The sequence below is a fragment of the Bipolaris maydis genome (genome assembly GCF_028858645.1).
Source record: "Bipolaris maydis strain C4 unplaced genomic scaffold PSV08scaffold_15, whole genome shotgun sequence".
In the NCBI taxonomy this organism is placed as follows: Eukaryota; Fungi; Ascomycota; class Dothideomycetes; order Pleosporales; family Pleosporaceae; genus Bipolaris; species Bipolaris maydis.
Window position 1 is genome coordinate 41139 of NW_027093871.1, and position 19169 is coordinate 60307.

At 50.5% G+C, this 19169-nt stretch overlaps 4 protein-coding genes across 4 annotated transcripts; 2 read left to right on the forward strand and 2 right to left on the reverse strand.

The window, feature by feature from the left end:
* The first annotated feature begins 564 nt into the window (after positions 1–564).
* Positions 565–2278, forward strand: PSV08DRAFT_404967 (40S ribosomal protein RACK1). The gene is made up of 4 exons (XM_014217236.1): positions 565–713; positions 775–901; positions 977–1294; positions 1471–2278. Exons 1-4 carry the CDS (start codon positions 634–636, stop codon positions 1894–1896), a joined length of 951 nt encoding a protein of 316 aa, XP_014072711.1. The 5' UTR covers positions 565–633; the 3' UTR covers positions 1897–2278.
* A 35-nt stretch (positions 2279–2313) lies between these two features.
* Positions 2314–3644, reverse strand: PSV08DRAFT_412196 (ClpP/crotonase-like domain-containing protein; the record flags this gene model as incomplete). The annotated part of the gene is made up of 4 exons (XM_014217225.2): positions 2314–2407; positions 2436–2968; positions 3096–3346; positions 3538–3644. The coding sequence occupies 3 exons, from the start codon at positions 3642–3644 to the stop codon at positions 2475–2477; spliced, it is 852 nt and encodes a 283-aa protein (XP_014072700.1). The 3' UTR covers positions 2314–2407; positions 2436–2474.
* Positions 3645–8386: 4742 nt separating this feature from the next.
* On the forward strand, positions 8387–10123 carry PSV08DRAFT_330993 (uncharacterized protein). The gene is made up of 2 exons (XM_014217231.1): positions 8387–9200; positions 9255–10123. The coding sequence occupies exons 1-2, from the start codon at positions 8520–8522 to the stop codon at positions 9705–9707; spliced, it is 1134 nt and encodes a 377-aa protein (XP_014072706.1). The 5' UTR covers positions 8387–8519; the 3' UTR covers positions 9708–10123.
* Positions 10124–12331: 2208 nt separating this feature from the next.
* Positions 12332–18200, reverse strand: PSV08DRAFT_355819 (Non-ribosomal peptide synthetase; the record flags this gene model as incomplete). Its single annotated transcript, XM_014217249.2, has 2 exons — positions 12332–17689; positions 17739–18200. 2 exons carry the CDS (start codon positions 18198–18200, stop codon positions 12332–12334), a joined length of 5820 nt encoding a protein of 1939 aa, XP_014072724.2.
* Between the last annotated feature and the right edge of the window lie 969 nt (positions 18201–19169).

Consider the following 19169-nt stretch of genomic DNA (forward strand, 5'->3'; position numbering starts at 1 on the left):
GCTAGTGGAAGACATACTGGCTATGCATTAGTAAGTGTCATGTCCGGCTTCCAACTGGCGCTGCGCGTAGTTACTTTGCCATGGGCAAAGAGCACGGAGATAAGACCGGTTGTCTCGGAGTTAGTGGACTTTTTCGCACATGGAGCTGATCATCAGCTGCAGAAAGAGGAGGTTAGGGACGGATCATCGCAGACGGCTTGTATTCAGCGGAGTAGCCACAAACCAGTGTCGAAGACATGGGCTGCCAGGAGTCGTCGCACAGTGGGTTCAACGCGAAGACTTGAGCAAGTTTCTCCAGTTTTGACCCGAGATCGATCGAGGTTTTTGTGGTATCAAAGGCTCTGATCTCATTTGAGGTACGTCACCAGCCTTCACACACACAATCATCCCCTTTAAAAACTCAACATCAATGCTGGGTTCGGAAGAAAAGTTGAGGGCTTCGCTTACCCACTCACAGGCCATGGGCTTGCAAGGCTGGTGCTTTGGCGCTAGTCCAGATATGGCCATAGCGCCTTCGTCTATTTCGCAATTTCGACGTCCCGTTGTGCGCTCCTCGTCGAACAACTTCAGGACTGTCCATCAACATCCGAGTGCGCCCACGTCCATCCTCAGCAGAAGCCACTCATCACAATCATGGCCGAGCAACTCGTACTCCGTGGTACCCTCGAGGGCCACTCTGGCTGGGTTACCTCCCTTGCTACCTCTCTGGAGAAGTGCGTACCCCCGAAAATCTCCTGTACCGTCCAAGACGCGCAATTACTGACATGCGACCAGCCCCAACATGCTCCTGTCCGGTTCGCGTGACAAGACGCTCATCATCTGGAATCTGACCCGCGACGAGACCTCGTACGGTTACCCCAAGAGGAGTCTCCACGGCCACTCTCACATCGTGTCCGACTGCGTATGTTCACCCGCACACACAAGGCAATTGGCTAGCTAGGAAGCGAGAAAAGCTGAGCTGACAATTGCTGCACAGGTCATCTCTTCTGACGGCGCCTACGCCCTCTCCTCGTCCTGGGACAAGACCCTCCGCCTCTGGGAGCTCTCCACTGGTGTCACCACCCGCCGCTTCGTCGGCCACACCAACGATGTTCTCTCCGTCTCCTTCTCCGCCGACAACCGCCAGATCGTTTCCGGATCGCGCGACCGAACCATCAAGCTCTGGAACACCCTCGGTGACTGCAAGTACACCATCACCGACAAGGGCCACACCGAGTGGGTCTCGTGCGTTCGCTTCTCCCCCAACCCTCAGAACCCCGTCATTGTCTCGGCTGGTTGGGACAAGCTCGTCAAGGTACGTAAACACAACCCTTTCACACCCAACCTCCACCCTCGTTTTATGATGATTTTCTATGTATTTGCTACTTCAGAGCTTCGGCTATGAGACAATTATCACCTAGTACTGATTTGATGCCTCTCTCCTCGATTTGCTACCAAGCTATTCGACCGCAAGAAGCTAACATCAAACAGGTCTGGGAACTCGCTTCCTGCCGCATCCAGACTGACCACATCGGTCACACCGGTTACATCAACACCGTCACCATCTCGCCCGATGGCTCCCTGTGCGCCTCCGGTGGTAAGGACGGAACAACCATGCTCTGGGACCTGAACGAGTCCAAGCACCTCTACTCTCTCTCCGCCGGTGACGAGATCCACGCCCTTGTCTTCTCGCCCAACCGCTACTGGCTGTGCGCTGCCACCGCCTCCAGCATCATCATCTTCGATCTTGAGAAGAAGAGCAAGGTTGATGAGCTGAAGCCCGAGTACATGGAGGTTGGCAAGAAGAGCCGTGAGCCCGAGTGTGTCTCCTTGGCCTGGAGCGCCGACGGCCAGACCCTGTTCGCCGGATACACTGACAACCGTATCCGCTGCTGGGGTGTTATGGCACGGGGATAAGGTAGTGCATGTTGGGTAGTGCAATGGGGCGTAACGGGAAAATCACGATTCCACATCTTCTGTAGCATGCCATGGGTTATGATTGATGCTCATGCGGGATGGGTTTGGGGCTCTTCCGGCATTAACACGTCCAGGCGCTTAGAGTCAATGAAAAATCTCAAAGTCCAACAATGGAACATCATCACCGTGTGATGGTCGTCGCGTCTTTGTAGCGCTGGCTCAGAGCGACGCTCGATGACTGCTTTTCTGAGATTTGGTACTCAGTTGCAGCCCATCTCAGAGCGATGCTCGGACGGCTGTTTTCTTTTCAAGGCACGATGTTAGGGAAATTCTTTTGACAGTAAAAGCATTCTTGTGTCGCTGTGTATTATTATGTTGCGATGCGTATATCCCCTCTTGAGTGAACAGTGAGTTGTCATGATGTGCAACAGCAATATCAAAAAGGTATATCATGCCATGAGGTACACACATTCTCCGCTTTTTTAGTTTTGACACAAAAAGTGTCTGCTTTCTCTCTCTCTCTCTCTCTCTCTCTCTCTCTCTCTCTCTCTCTCTTCCTCCTTTCATCCATCCAACCTTTACAACTTGCTAAACTTTGGTGTCCTCTTTTGCATGCCACTCAACAGCGCATCTTTAACATCGTCCGTCTGCAACATGGCCGCATTCCAGACAGCCGTATAATTCAGGCCCTCAGCGACCGTCCTATCCCTCGAATAATTAATAAGATGCTTAGTCCCCAGCGTCGCCACGGGACTCTTGCTCGCAATCGTCGCTGCCAACTTGACTGCTTCAGCCACCGCCTCTGCCTTGTCTTTGTACACGGCCGACACGAGCCCGTGCTGCAGTGCCTCGCTTGAAGGGAAGATGCGCGCGGAGAGGCTGATGTCCTTGACCCAGGAGAGGTTGCCAACGGAGTGTGGGAGGCGCGATAAAGTACCAATGTCTGCGGCGATGCCGATGTCGACTTCCTTGACGGAGAACTTTGTCGTGTTGGTCGAGACGCGGATGTCACAGGCGAGGGAGAGGTCGAGGGCGAGGCCGAAGGATATTCCATGGAGGACTGCTATGACGGCTATTTTTTGGTTTTACATTGTCAGTTTTTTTTTTCTTAACGCCCCCTTTCCAATTCAATCATTGGTATTGAATTGAATTTAGTATGAAGTGGGGGGGGGAAGGGAGCGGGGTTGAGTAAAACGTACGTTTCTCGCACTTTTCAATATCAGTGATGCAATCTTGGAATTCCTGAATGTGACGGCGTATCTCGGTGGCTTTGCGGGCGCCGTCCAGCGGTGTCTTGTCGTCTTTTTGTGCGAGGGCGCCGTCGTTGGATGCAGCCTGGACGTCTAGACCGGCTGTGAAGGCGCGGTCGCCGGCGCCGGTTAGGACGACGGCGCGGACGTTGGGGTCGTGGGACAATTGGCGGAAGATGGAGGAGAGGTTGAGCCACATGCTTTATAGGGTATGTTAGTATGGGAATTTTGAAGAGAGTCTTTTTGGTGCTGTGGTCATCTGGTATGCACAATATGCAGTCTTGCATCTTTTCCTTTGGACATCGTTACAACTGAAGATGTGTTGTATGTACTTGCTCTTCGACTCGCATGCGCTCGTCCATTAGACTAAAGAACGGAGTTATATACTTACACCTCCTTGAACGCATTCATCTTCTCCGGTCGATTGATCTCAACGTGCGCCACATATTCCACTGGGAATGAAACGTTGAAGAACTCCTTCTGGTAAGCTTCTGCCATGTTGTCGTCGTACCGTTTGGCTTCTTGTTGCTCCTTGCTCTTTCTATTTGTATGATAAATCAGGTATTTTTTTTACTTGCGAAAGCGACCAGGCGCTACTGAAACTCCTGCAAGTGGCTGTTCAAAGGGTTGTGTGAGTGGTAGAGCTATGTGTTGTTGTCGGTTCGTATGGACGAGTGGTTCGGCTGAGGGAGCTTGTGATGGGGAGATGCCGAGGTACATTGTATGTGGTTAGTCAGTTTCCGGATCGTGTCTGAGCGGATCTATCATCGTTGATGGTCAATAGCAGGTGAACAGAAAACCAACATTTACAAAGTGTCAATTGGGTAACTTCTCAAGGGCGCAGTTGCTATGTGACCTTGCGATTTCGAACTCTTTTCGTGAAGCGAAATAAGCATAAGAGTAAACGCGCACTTCTATCTAACTATAATTGACCTAGTCAATGCTTTTCAAGATTATTATCATACGAGCATCTTTCTTGATTTCCTACTTGTAAGTCGGCGGCTGGAAAGAATGGGCCGTAGTTCCAAGAAACCCATACTCATGCTGGCGGTGAGCAATGTTTGAAGGCAAGACTTGGACCAAGTGTAGACTGAATCATCCAGGTATGCCATATACTAGGTTTTTCCATAACTTCTTCACGCATTCACAGCTTTGCTAAGCTGGATCTCAGTTGATTGGCTATTTTAATTCTCCAATATGACGAGAAATTATTGTTTACTCTAGATAGTCGCCGTAAAGGTGCTTGTAAACTGTGCGAGCTTTTTTTTGGCAAGGCGCACATTGATCTTAAAGCTCGAATGAAAAAAAGAGAACCGTCACTAGGAAGGGCAGGTTGCATTTCAAGATATTTAATGGGGCCTTCAAACCCATTCCTTACTTTGTTTGTACGTGCTCATTACATAGATACATTGTTTACATTTATAATCTTGAACGGTCCGGACGATTTTATGACCCAGGGCATTGCATTCGATGTTCGAACAACTGAAATTGATGGAATACCGGGCATGACAAGAGTAGTAGACTGGATATCACAGTCAATATCAGATGTGACATAGACATGATGTATTATTAGCTGTATTTTGGCGTTACATCCAGCGAGCTTGCTGATTCAATGATACGATTTCGTCTCAATATTTGAATGATATTAGAAATAGCCTGCCACTTCCACACTCAATCACGCCATTTATAGTTTCAGCCCATAAATAACACTCTAAATAGAACATATCACATGATACTACTCTGACCCTGCTGAACTTTCTAGCTTATCACCAGCATTCGTATCCGGCAACTGTGCCACGCGCCATCGGCCATTTGACATATGCGATACCAAGAGTCACCGAAATGTACAAAGATTCGTTTGCAAAAGTACGAGAGCGAAAGTTTCAATTGCATACGTAACTAAGACGAAAAAGGCTAAAATAAATCGTATTTTGCAGACAGCCTGTTTGGGCGAGATGCCCACGAGACGCTCTGCGTTACTACAAACCCTCTTTTTCGCATTGGGAATAAAAAAAGAAAAAGCCACAGAAACGCCAAATTTGCTTCATGTGAGACAAGGCGTTTTAATCTTCTAGTCACCACAGCGATCATGCCGGCAAATAGGTGGAAGAAAAGGCATGATATGACCATACGCATCTGGGACTTACTTGGAGTGCCAATATGGAATAGGAGAATGACCAGCCTTGCGTCATTGGTAGGCTTGAGATTTGCTAAGGAGTACTACACGAATCCAGATTTGCACATGCAGTAAATCATCAAAATTGAAATACATGCTTGGCGACTACTATTGGTGAAGCAGGGTTTATGGCGGTTGACAGCCACAATCATGACGACAACAGTACAGTCAGCATGCAAGGCACGTTAAACACGAAAAGACTTCCACGAAGCCCCTAAGAGGAGAAAGGTAACCATCACTCGAGTAAGTAAGTACTAATCGGCCACCTTAGAGGACGAAAAAGTGTGGGCACCAGAGCCGGAGTCTCGGCGTTCAACTCGGGCGGATGATTGCACGCGCGCTGTGGACACCGAGATGATCGGGTACGTAACACAGCGGACCCTGTGTTTCCTTCGTGCAGAATACCCCCTACAGACCGGGATTCGCATGTCTGCTGTGAGAGGAAGGTGGCTGTGCTGGAGTTACACAAAACGGTTGTGCATATTAACCGTGATGAACGTAGAGTTTGCGTCTCCTGGCTGGGCGAAGGGGTCAGGGATCAGCAACGCAGGAGATAAGGATGCTCAAGAGTCTGTTGCTTGGAAACTCGATCAGCAGGAAGAAACGTGTTTCAAAGTCTTGTGCGCCAAAACGGTTTGGTTTTGAGGATTCTTATCCTTTTCTTTTGGCTGTCCCTGAACGATCTCATCTGGTGGGAATAGAGGAGGGGGACTTGGCAGGGCTGAAAACGCCAGACTGGGTTTCAGCCCACCCGCACTTAACACAAACGGCCATTGCTTCTTTTCGCGCACAGAATACAGGGATAAGGGGAGAAAGCAACGCCACAGCGACGCGCCTGGGAAACATCCAACAAACAGCGAAATTACACAGGAATCCGTCGAAACGGGCAGGCAGTGGCACAGTCCAATCAGTGGGTTACCACGCCCACGCTCTTGTAACAGTAGCATTGACAAAGCCACGGCCGGTACGTCCTCGGCTGAGATTGCACTCCTCGTAAACGGAAACAGCTCCATAAAAAGCCTTTTGAGGGAATTCTGGCGAGCGTGCACAAGTGCAACGCGATTCAATTGCCAAAGGTCCATGGCCGAAGAATTCCGCCAAGGAGCAGATGCGCCCTCGTACTGTTTGTCCGGTCATTTGCTCTCCTTAGTGCTAGATTTCATTGCAGCTTGCGTGGCGCAACCCGTCAGTGGCAGTGTCAAACTTTGCTGATGATGTATAATGTGTATGTCACGCACCCGCGACCATTAGCGCCTTGAAAATCAGGCCAGGTGAACGCTAGTCGGTGCTGCGTAGACGTCATCAGTGGCTTTTGGATCTCTGCGTTGTTTTTGCCAGTGTGATTTGTCTTTTGGGGTTGCCCTCTGATGGTCAGTTTCATGCCAATTATTCCACCCCCGCCGAAAATCCTCGACACTTGTGTGACGGATGTCTCTTGAAAGAACAAGGCAAGCCTTATGGCGGCGCAAACATACGTTTTTCATTTACCCTGGAAAACGTCGCGTGTTGGTTGCCTGATACTCTCGCGGTAGCCTACCGGTGAGGAAAACAGAGGCGATGACAGAAATAGCACCGTATGCCGCGAATCCCGTGAACAAGTGCACTATAGTCTGGTAGGTACTAGGTTCAGGCCTTCGACAGCCATGAGGATAAAGAAACGGGTATAGCGTTATTGCTTCCTCGTGTCCAATAGCGCCAAGGTGGGGTCGTAAGCATACTATACGGCCAGTTAGTGGTTGGGTAAATCCTTCATGCTACATTTCTTTCTCGCACTGCTGCATTGGAACCAGGCGCGCAGCGAACATCGACTCCTCAAAATCACTCGTTGGCCTTTGATTAAGAATATGATAGTGTATCGAGGGTCAATTTGAGCTTTTGAATCCCGATGAGCTCAAAATAGCAGTACTACCTAGATCGTCCGAGCGGAAATTGCAGCCCCGCAGATAGCGCCATGGAATTATGAGCAACGGTGGGTCTTCGGTTCGAAGCAGAGCAAGTACTTCCCCACCAAGGGATTGTCTACAATGTTGCCAAAGGGGCGCAAACATACATCCACGCGTGTACGTATACACATACGCAGACCGAGACGATTGGAGGTGCCGGCTTTTGGTCCCGTATCACACTATTAGCTGGCGTCGATAGGCCCTTTTTGGCTCGTCACAAAAGCTTCTAAAAGCCATGAGCATGCAGCCCTTTTCCCCGCTACCGGGAGTCCGCGATAGTCTGGCCCATTCAGTTGCTTTGTTGGCATCAAGACCATCATGTTCGCCTCACAGAGAGACTGCTAAAGTTGATACGTCAATTGCCAATGATGACGAATAGGCGCCAAGTCATGATAAGTACATGGCCATGGCGGTGGCACACGTGGAGTACGTGCTGCCAGTTTCGGGGATAGCACGGGGTCGTTCCGTCCATGGTTCTACTATATCTGGGTACCGAATCGCCAAAGCCAAGATGAAGAACACGATGTCTCGGTCCACCTATGCGGCTTTTGGATTGTAACTTTGGTCAAAATCTAATCGTCGCCACAAGACAGGGCTTGTAGGAAGGTGTGCAGGGGGCCCTTAAGCATACTTAGCAGTTCGTTTGCCATCCATTACCATCGTCACCAGCATTCGGGCGCCGGCGACCCCCTTGCTCGATTTGGCAGTGGCTTCGTACCCGGCAGAAAAGTAGGAAGCCAGACCATGATTTACACGGTGTACCAGGACATTCCTGGGCAGCACAAAGTAAACCTAACAAGGAAGCTCGGCAACGTCGAATTAGCCACAGGCCAGAAGCGGCTTAGGCGCCTCCTTTCCCATTCGTCTCCGATGCAATAGCTCGTGTAAGCTGACTTATTTGCCAATACAAGGTTGCAGACCTAGGCCACCTGGGGAAAAAGCGTTTTGTCCCTATTTCCAGAACCCATGACCAGGTGTCAAAAGTGGGAACCTGCTGGGGCCAGTGGGCCGTAATGATCTGCAGGACAAAGCGCCCACCCACGCTACAGCCTGAGGCGGCCGGTTCATGCAGGTCCAGCTATAAGGATGACAGGCCCGCCCAGGTTCAATCTCTTACCTTTTGGGTAGCTTGCTCGTCTTCTCGTGTACACGCAGCTCCCGTTCGCTCTTGGGCTACAGTCATTCGTTTTTTTCCTACCAACTTTGCCATCTGCGTACCTACTATTACATTTAATACAACCCTTCGTCTTCACCATGCGCACCGGACTTCTTTCAGCCAGTTTGGCCATGGCCGTTGGCGTTAGCGCCCTCCCGTCGCCCCAAGTAATGGCAGGATCGCTGCCAGAACTGGCGGCAAAATTATCCGGTGAAGCAAGCACCTTGCTGACAGACTTGATCAACGGCGTGGCTAAGGCGCTGCCTGCTGAGGCTTTCAAGACGCAATATTCACACACGCCGGTGCCCATCGAGGAGGCCAGGGCTGCTTTGGAGCATTACACTTTCAACATGAGCGAGGTGATCGGCTCCGGGAAATATGACAAGCGCCAGAGCGCCCAAAGATGCGCAAACCCCACGATCTACATAGAATGGGACCGATCCAACGATGATCAGAGGCAAAAATACTTCGATGCCTTCAAGTGCTTGATGAGCCGCCCTCCCTCTGGTCAATTTGCCGCCTCTAAAAGCCGATACGAAGACTTGACAGCCCTGCACCAGACTCTCACGCCCAACGTCCACGACAATGGCAAGTTTCTTCCCTGGCACAGGGCTTTTATTCAACTTCTGCGCCGCCTCATGCACGATGAATGTGGGTACAATGGACCCATGATTTGGTTCGACGAAACGCGCTATGCTGGCCGCTTCGCGCAATCCTCTCTGTTCAGCTCCAAATGGCTTGGAAGCCTCGGAATCAACGGTCGGTGTGTAACGGATGGCGTAAGTTGAGAACAATGATGCATTCCCAGACCAACGATTAACTCAAGTCGGCAGCAATTCGCCAATCTTATATGCAATGTCGGTCCCGGCACATCTGACCAGCCTCATTGTCTATCGCGCAACGGCGACGGCTCGGTCACCAAGAACTGCAACCAAGAATACGTCGACATTTGCAACCAGTACCCCGACTGGGCTGGAATGACCAGATGTTCCTTCTCTGGTGTCCACGGCTTCGGCCACAATGGAATCGGAGGTCCCATGGCGGATGTACAGGCCTCTCCTTGTGAACCATTCTTCTACTTCCACCATCACTTCATCGACCGCAATGCACGCATCTACACTAACAGCAACCCACAATGGCTCTCGCAAACGAACGGAGTCGACGCCTTCGGCAACGCTCTCACTCTCGACACCAAGGTCAACACCATGGGAATGATGCCAGATCTCACCATCCGGGACCTCCTCGATACTCAAAGCGTGCCGCTCTGCTACAGATACGACTACTAAATTTCCCTTTGTCTTGTCTCATGCCTTGCTGTGCGTCTTTGGGCGTCTCTCTCGACTCCATTCCACAAGCAAGCTGTTTTTTTTTCCAAATTTGTTTTAAAATAACTATAGTTTTACACCCTGTGTATACATTTTACTCTTCTTCTATGCCTCCTTTTTTGGCTTGTAAAATGATACAAATCGCGCCGAATGCGCCATGATGAAGTGAAGTGAAAAAATGGTTGCTGTCGTCCAGGCAGCACAGTGTTTGATTGTGGAAGATTTGATACCAATGACTTGGGACCGTGTAAGGATGCGCTTGATTACTGTTCTTAGTGTTTTTGAAATGTCGGTTATGGTGAAGCCTTGAGAGGAACACAACTCGTTGCGCGCCAGAGATTTTTGAGATAACCAGCGAATACGAAATCCTCGTCCCGGGTTCAAGCTTTGCTACTAGGAACGTGTGTGTAGAATTGCGCAGACTAGGTAGCCAGGTCGAGGTCTAGAGAGTCGGTGAGGTGCTGTAATGTCCGCGACCAGCTATGTTCTTCCAATTTCTTGACCAAGCATGTGAGCTCACTTGCTGGGGCATCGTTCCTAGAGTCAGATGATAATACAGTCGGTGTGTGTTCGAACATGCCTTAATATCGAACCGTATCTTTTGAGTAATACTGCTACCATTTCAGGGGTAGCAAAGACAGACCACAATGGCGAGTTGGACAGCCAGGGCTATGTGAATTCCATACGAAACACACCTTGCATGTTTTGGAGGGGTTTACAGGAGTGGAATTTGTCTTTCTTTTCTTTTTTTTCTTTTTTAAAAAAGTCTATGCCCAGGTCAATCTCGAGACACTCCCATTGATCTGCTTGCAAAAGTAGTAACTCGCCCTCATGACGAAGTTTGGGAGCGCAGTAAGTATTTCGAGGCGCCCCATGAATTGATATATATGAATCATCGGAACGAGCAGTAGTTTTGACATCTTGCATTTTCAGGTTGGCAAGATAGTTGACTGTCAAATAGATATAAAACTTCTAATGTATCTTATTCCGTCTAGCCCTTTTTCAATCATGAAATGGTGACTCTGTAAGTGAAGTTCAAAGCCTTATCTCTAGTTTAACCCCCTACCATTAGCTATGCTTTTTCCTTTGCACAAAGGGGTGAGCAAGCCACCGCTACAACTTTTCCTCCTGGAACGCCGCATCACGTGAACAGGAGTGACTTTGAGCATCCCAGAAAAACTGATAAGGCTCAGCCAATCTATCCCGTTGGAGTGAGAAATACCAGGATGTTGACACAAATTAATTATTTTTGGCCCCCCTGTTCGAATCGGTTGTCGGCAAAACCTTACGGCAGCATGCAATTTCGGCGTCGTCATCAATAAGCTACGGTACGGTAGCTACCGTTCCCCTTGCTGACGTGTTCACTTTTTGCACTTCCTCGATGAATCCCGACACTGTCTACTACTCGTTTAAACAGATATACGCGAACGCCGAGTTCCATGCTCCAGGGGAGGCTGCACAGTGGAGTGTTGGGTATGGCGCTCTCATACACCCGTGGTATGAGAGTGCGGCGTGCTCGTATTGTTCAAGGCAATATGTATGCAACAGAGTTTGAAAATCGAGTCCTGGCAGCAATCAGTACGGTTGTTTGACGCATTTGGTAGGAAGCAGCCGGTTCAAAAAGTTTGTGTTCGTATCCATGTCCCTAAAGCAGGGATGGCATGGATGGAATCGAGATGTACATAGTAATTGCAGTCACGTACCTTTTGCCCATACTACCTCGTCCAAGCAAAAGTTGCGACTGGTGTCGCATTTGAAAGTGCTCCTTTGGGATCCTGGGATGGAGCCTGTAATGGCCTCTGCATCGCGATTAAATCTCCCGGGGATAGCCATCGCTGTAGGTATAAGGAAACGCATGTACCATAGACACTTCATGGCGGCGACTGGAGCTCAGGGGTATGCTGGGACGGATGGAGTCCTTGCAACAAGGCAAGGATAACAAACTTTCCTGTTGACACGCATGCTAAGTTTCCCAATCCGGATATTGATATACCAGACTTTGCACATCGTCATAACCTTAAGGAGACTCGTCAGGAGGGACAGAAGTGTCATAATTTGAATATATATGCATCTTCCCGCTGTCATGCAACGTGTATGGGGCCAAAAAAAATTACCATTCGCTACAACAAAGCTTGACGCTCGAATATTGCGCGACGCTGCACAAATGATACAAGTACCCGTCATCCAGCACACTATGTTCCACGATGTATCGAGCTAGTGCACACCCGTACATTCGGCGACATATGAAGGGTTCTGTACGGCATTCATGTCAAAGTAGGTAACTAAGGAAAAACACAATGTTTTTAAGCTTTAGTCAAGGTTACACCGTGTGCTTGGACATCACATTCACAACAGCTTTGTGATAAGGCTATGGCGAGTGATTTGTACCGGACTTGTAAGATTTTCTTCAACGTTTTAGGAAATGTTATATACGATCACACTGATGCAAGCATACAGTAGGCGTATACAACAAGACAAGAAAATTACTTTCAAAAGTACAAGAAACGACCAATGACCTTACATAAGAGGTGTATTCACAACCTCCCCTAGCATCAAAACACCACACCAGACTCTCACCCATCCACTCAAAAGATACTCTCTCCAGCCCTCCCCTCCATCAAACACTCCAACGCCTTCCCAACCTCCTCCAACACCCCCTCGGCCTCCCCAATCCACTCCTCAAACGTCACAATCTCAATCCCCAACTTCCTCCCCCCATCCTTAACAAACGCCTGACACTTCCACTCACGCAAAGGCTCAGCATGCGGATACAGCGTCTGAAACTTGGCCTCGACGCCATTCCCAAACGGCATCTCCTCGACCCAGGCCGGCGCCTGATGCACGACCGTATCGAACCACTGCACGCTCTCGGGATCCCAATGCGTGCAATTCTTCACAATCTCGCTGAAGCCCATGGATTCGTACGCAGCAGAGGTCATGTGCTGGTCTTGGACGTATCGGAGGAGATCGAGGTAGGACCAGGATTTGGAGAAGGCGACGCGGAAGGGGATGTATTGCCAGGTGGGACCGAAGATGCGGTCGGCGTTGGGGGCGCCCACATTGCGGCCCGAGACGACTTCGCCGAAGACGACGTCGGTGCGGGAGAGGCGGCGGGAGAGGACGAGGGCCCAGGCGGCGGTGGGGAGAGAGCCGATGGTGATGTTGGCAGGGCGGCGAGAAATGTCGAATTCTTTGTAGATGTCTGCGGGGCCGCGGTGGGTGAGTGGGATGCTGGGTTTCAAGACGGTCATTTCGGAGCCGGAGAGGAGGTTCTTCCAGTATGGGATTGCTTTGGGGATGTTGTCTAGGACAACGTGGTTGATGTGTTTGCTGAAGGGTACGGTTTCAGGGACTGTGGTGCCGGCGTATAGGGCGGAGAGCTGCTCGAAGAGTATGGGCAGGCAGATCTCGTCGTACTGGGCGTGTGAGATTCGGAAGACGAGGGTGGAAGCGCCGTTGGTGTGGGTGAAGAGATTGAAGGCGACGAAAGATGATCCGTATGGCTTGGGTGCTTCGATGTCCTGTTTGATGCCTGCCTGGATGAAGGCATCAGCATCTTCACCGTCTGGAACCGCAGTCTCAGTGTAAGGCACTACAAGTGAGGACAGAACCACACCGAGTGTTAAACCGTCATCTTTGACAAAAACAGTGCGCAGAACCTCATTGCGTGCCACGAGCTCCTGGCATGCTTGCTCGAGCCTCTGACGGTCGATCGGAGTGGCAAACTTGATCAGCTCATAACGTAGTGAGTACCGTGGTAGGTCCACGGTTCCCTCAACTGCGAGTTGCTGCAGCGGTCTCGTCGGGTAGATATTCGTGATCTCCCATCCCTGGTTTTCAAGGTACAGGCCAACGCGATCAGGACTGTGGAGATTGGCGTCCTTGCCAAGCGCAATGAAAGGTGCATCAGTATCAACCCGGGGCTGCGATGGTGTCTCTTCTTCAGCTGAAGACGCGAGTTCGGCAAGGGATTTGCTCTGAAAGACCTGTGCAACTGTAATGTTGAGCCCTTGCGCGCGAGCATCTGAGACCAGCCTCATTGCGCCGATAGAGTCACCTCCCAACTCGAAAAAGCTGTCACTGCTCTTGATATCAGTCTTGGCCATACCAAGTATACGGCTGAGAATCTCTGCCAGCTTGTCTTCCCGTTCATTGCTTGCTGAAGCAGCCAGGTCAGACAAGGAGCTGCTTTGGAAGACCTGGGCAACCGTCAGGTTAAGGCCTTGAGCGCGGGCGTCAGAAACGAGACGCATAGCACCAATGGAATCTCCGCCCAGGTCAAAGAAGCTATCACTTGGCCTGATGTCAGTTTCCTTCATGCCCAAAATGCGACCCAGAATACTTCGCAGTTTCTCCTCGTTGGGCGACAGCTCCTTCAAGCTAGCATCCATGGATTCGGGCCCATCAACCGGCGACATGCCCAGTGCACTGTCACTCATGACATCTCTTGGCCTCATAGCCTCCGCATCTTGAGCTTCCACTGGATCTAGGACTGCCACATCGCCCAGCTTGCTCTCGGGGTTACCCAAGAAAGCATGAACGATTCGGTCGAGTACAGCAAGCACTCTCTCCATTGCCTCTTTGCTGATACAGTTGGAGTCGAAACTAGCCATGACCAGGAAGCCGTTCTCTTCGAGCGTGCAGACAAGCATCAGAGCATAAGTGTTGAACTTGAGTGCCTCGCGTGCTCCTTCTGCATCATTGGCGGGAAGGAATGTGTTTGCAGGATTACGTATATCGACTGTGCCCCAGTCTTCATCTTCTTTGGGATGTAGTACAAGACCGGTACGAAGGTCGCATGCAACACGTGCGTCCTTGCTCAGACGGCGGATATTCTGGAGGCCCAAGTGCTCATGAGGAATCTGTTTTACGGTCTGAGCATGGATTTTTTGGAGGTACTCGGCAATAGGGCGATCGAGACTAAGGCGGACGCGGATAGGAACGGTTGTGATCATTGGTCCTTCAATCTGCTCGATACCGGGAACGGGCGCTGAGCGACCGGTAAGTGTTTCGCCAAAGACAATATCTGGATGACCCATGTACAGCGATGATACAAGAGCCCATGCGCCGCGGATGATGGTCGCTAGAGTAAGCTTGGAATGTGCTGAGGTAGGGACTGTAACGTAGTGCTCGAGCAGGGAGTCGGCCTGAGTAGTGTATCCCTTTTGCGGCAAAGGAGGGAACTGATGGGGGATTGTGCCTTCTAGACGCTCCTTCCAGTACTGCTGAGCATCGGCTGGATCGAGACTGATGAGATGCTTGATGAAGTGTTTGAAAGACGATGGTCGCTCGGTATGAAGGCCATTGAAAGCACGATTGACGCGATCGAATACAAGAGGCATCGACCACCCATCATAGACGGCGTGATGCATCGTGATGACAAAGTTCATCTTGTCACTTCCAGGTTCTTCGACGAGGCCATAACGGAACAAGGCAGTCCCGAGATCCATAGGCTCATTCCTATCAAGTCTGAGGTACTCGGAGACTTCAGTGCTATACTCGCGTACTAACTGCCCATCCTTGAGTACAACCTGGAACAAGCCTCGACCAGAGACGTTGATGATTCTCGTTCGCAAAATTGGCGAGCCTTGCACAGCGGTGTCGAAAGCTTCTTTCAAGCGCACGGCCGTTTCTGCTGGGAGCGTTGCAACACGCTGAGCAACGTATGCATCTTGGAATTTGGCGGACAGGGCAATGAGACCCTCTTGAAGAGGCGTACAAGGATAGACATCCTCTACGTTTGCAACATCAACACCGCAAAGTCTCGCGCTCTCTTGTCGTGCTGCATCAACATCCCAATCCTTTGCAATCATAGAGAATGGAGGAACATCACTTGTCTCTTCTGCAGAGACTGGTTTGGCCTTTTCAGCCATGGACGATAGTGTCGGGTTAAGCATGATATCTGGTACGCTCAATACGACTCCTTCATCCCTCGCAGCAGCTACCAATCTCATTGCTCTCAGAGAGTCGCCGCCCATGCTGAAGAAATTGTCGTTGGCGCTGAAATCGGCGTCTCCGCCGAGCAGCTTCGCCCAAAGTGACTGAAGCTTCAGCTCCATTTCTGTTGTAGCCTCTTTCTTCTCGGATACAGCTGAATTGAAGCGGCGGAGATCCTGACGAGTGACGGAAGCACCAATCTCACGCAGCCGCTTCCGATCCGTCTTGCATGAGACGAGTAGAGGCATCTTCCAGAGCGGAATGTAAGCGCTGGGTATCATGTAACTAGGCAGATCAACAAAGAGTTGCTTCGTCATATCCCTGAGAGCGTCCTGGAACTTATTGGTAAAGCTTCCGAAGACGTTACCGTCGAGGTGACGCATTCCGTTCTTCTTCTGCTCGACGAGAAAGGCGACCAACGTCTGCTCGCCACCACCACTTGGTTTAATGACTTCAGCTGCCAGCTGCGTATCAGGAGGTAGATGCTTCTGCATGTTGAATTCGATTTCAGCCAGCTCGATACGCTGTCCGCGTAGCTTGACCTGCTGGTCCTGGCGTCCGACGAAGATGGGCTCGCCATCACCATCTGGGTCAAAGCGCACCAGATCACCGGTCTTGTAGATGCGTCCATGTCGGCCGGGATAGCTCTTACTGCCTTTGAGCAAGAACTCCGGGTCTTCGATGAAAACCTCCTTTGTCTTGGAGGGGTTATTCAAATAACCATTACCGACAATTGGGCCTTCAATCAGCAATTCGCCAACTGCACCAACAGGTACTAGCTTGTTGTGATTCTCAGGGTCACTAAGCCAGAGGGCACAGCCTTTGCGTTTACCCATTGTGATGTAAGGTTTGGCCGCTACATTGTCATTGATAGTGGCGCCCACGGTCGCCTCGGACGGGCCGTAAGCATTCACGACTCTGGTCCTCTGACCCCACGACATGGCGTCGCTTATCGAGACACCCTCACCTCCTAGCGCGATAGATTCGAGATTGTTCAAAATATCTACTTCCAGGGTTCGAGCGACCGATGGGGTCATGCCGGCAAAGGTGACCTGCATGTCACGCATGGCGCCACTCATGTCGTTCATGCGTCGCTCATCTGAAGGTGTGCAAAGTGTGGCGCCATGGGCCAGTGTGCAGAGCATGGAGTCGATGCACACATCAAAAGCGTAACTTGCAAAATCCAGCACGCGAGAATGTGGATAGTATCCCACAGCTGCAGCGCGCGGTATCGCACCAGAAGTATACTGGCTGTGGGTGAGGATACATCCCTTTGGAACACCTGTACTTCCGCTGGTGAACTGAATGTACAACGGCTGATCCGGCGAGACAGGCGGAAGTGTAGTATTCGGTTGCTCCGCTGTGTAAGGAGAAAAGATCTTGTTGAACTTGGATTTGGATATCGGGATGATGGTAGCAGCAGGTGCCACTCGCGCTGCAAGGGTCGATTGTGCTTTGGAAGAGAGGAAAATTTTGGCATTGACTTGCTGGACCACGGCTCGTAACCGACCTTCTGGCTGAGCTGGATCGAGCAGTGCAAAGCATGCGCCAGATTTCATAATCGCGAGCACTGCTACTGATGTCCACCTCGACTTTTCGAACAACACTGGGATAATCCGGTTGGACGAGTCATCCAGCAATCGGAGCAACTTTGCCAGTTTGTCAGAGTAGTCTTCGATCTGGCCATACGTCAAGGTGCCATCCCAGGCATCTATCGCGATCTTTTCTGGATGCAGCGCAGCTCTCTCAGACACCTTCTCGTGCATACAGAAGCGAAGCTCAGGCTGTAGGGGCGTATTCCAGCTCCACAGCTCGTCGAGTTCGTCTTCGGAGACATTGTGAAAATGGGAAAGCGGATGATCAGCACCTTTGAAAAGGGATTCAAGAATCAAAGCAAAAAAGTGTAGCTGTGAGACAGCCTGATGTCGAGCCATGGTAGTTGTTTGCCATGTTGAGGTGGCATGTAATGTGTCTTGTCGAACATTGAGTAAGACTTCAAACGTCCACTATGTATTGTTAGCTTTGTGTTTGGTTTAGATACATTGTAGAAATTACCTCTTCAGTAGTGCCATCGTTGAGGAAAAGGGTCGTCTCATTGAGCGTGTACTGATTCGACTTGACGCTGCTGATTTTCGTTCTCAGACTCGCAGCTGTTTGTTGGTTTGCCCAGTCGATGTCAGTGACAGAAATGCACTGTGTCGCAGCATTTTCTTGGTCTTTCTGTCCCCAAGTGAACTGGTGAAAGACGTCTCGTTGGTAACGTTGTATGAGTATTGCCCAGGCTGTCAGGACCGTGTCCAGCACTGAGTCTCGATCTGTGCCATTAGGCAGATGTACCTGAATATCATTTGCTTTGGAGGCATTTTCGTTTGTGTGCTTAGCTCCAGTGGGGTTCTCTGATTGCAAGGCGTGTTCCTGAGCGTCGAAACCATTGCTATTTTGTACCTTCTTCGCAGCAGGTTCCTCGGAAACGCCACTGAAGCGCACAGTGTTTTCTCTGCCATTGGGAAGATGCATCTTGCTATCCAGACTAGAATGTGGTCTCTTCATACCTAGGACAATAAACGTGTTCCCCGACGTCGGCGGTTTGAATATAATGTCAGTCTTGGTGGAGCACGACTCAAAAGCCCACTCTTTAGTAGTGGGTGAGACGAAGCAAATGCAGAATAAAACTACCCATGCATCACCACTCTGCATTCAGCCTTCATCCCGCAATTGGGCCTAGCTCTCCATACAGCAGGTTCGGGTGATACCCCGGCTTTTGTCCATCAGTCCGCTACGGTCTCTTGATCGGACTTCTGTCGGCATCACTGCTTTCATACACCTGACAAAGGCAAATTCTGCTCGTTTGCCCCGGTAAACAGCTCAAGTCGACTGCATTGCTCATTCTGTCACGTAAGTGCGCAGGGAAGAAGCACACTCAGGGCAGTACCGGGGTTTAGCTGTAATGAAAACTCTCCTGACAATGGATAGCCACCCCACATATAGCGGATCAGATAATCTTAGCGCCCATGGGCAGCGTCATGAGTTTTCATCTGATAAATTTGGTGGGAGGCCAATGCAAGCACGGAACGGCCAGGCTGGGAAAAGCGCATGCAGGGTTACGTCGCCAAAGGTGCTCATCAGTTCCATCTGATAACGGCAGGGGTTCCGAATCCTCCAGGGCTACTGCCAATGACGCGCCTTAGGCCCGCATACTTTGCTGATCCATGGCGTTTGGCGGCCAGGGGGGGTTGTGCTGCTTGGCTATGAGAAAAATTATCTGCCGAATGTCACGGGAATATTGGGATTGGGGCCCGCACAACGCTCGGCATCAATCATCCTGCTACACCCGCATCTGAAATCAGCGGCGTATTTCCTTGACCTTCCTATGTCGTAATGGTCGTTCATATTTACTCTGTTGCTGGTCTTGTCATGCTACGCAGCTGACAAGGTTCCAGACTCGGTCCTGTACTCTAGCTTGGCAGGTGTAAGTTTCGCTTAGGG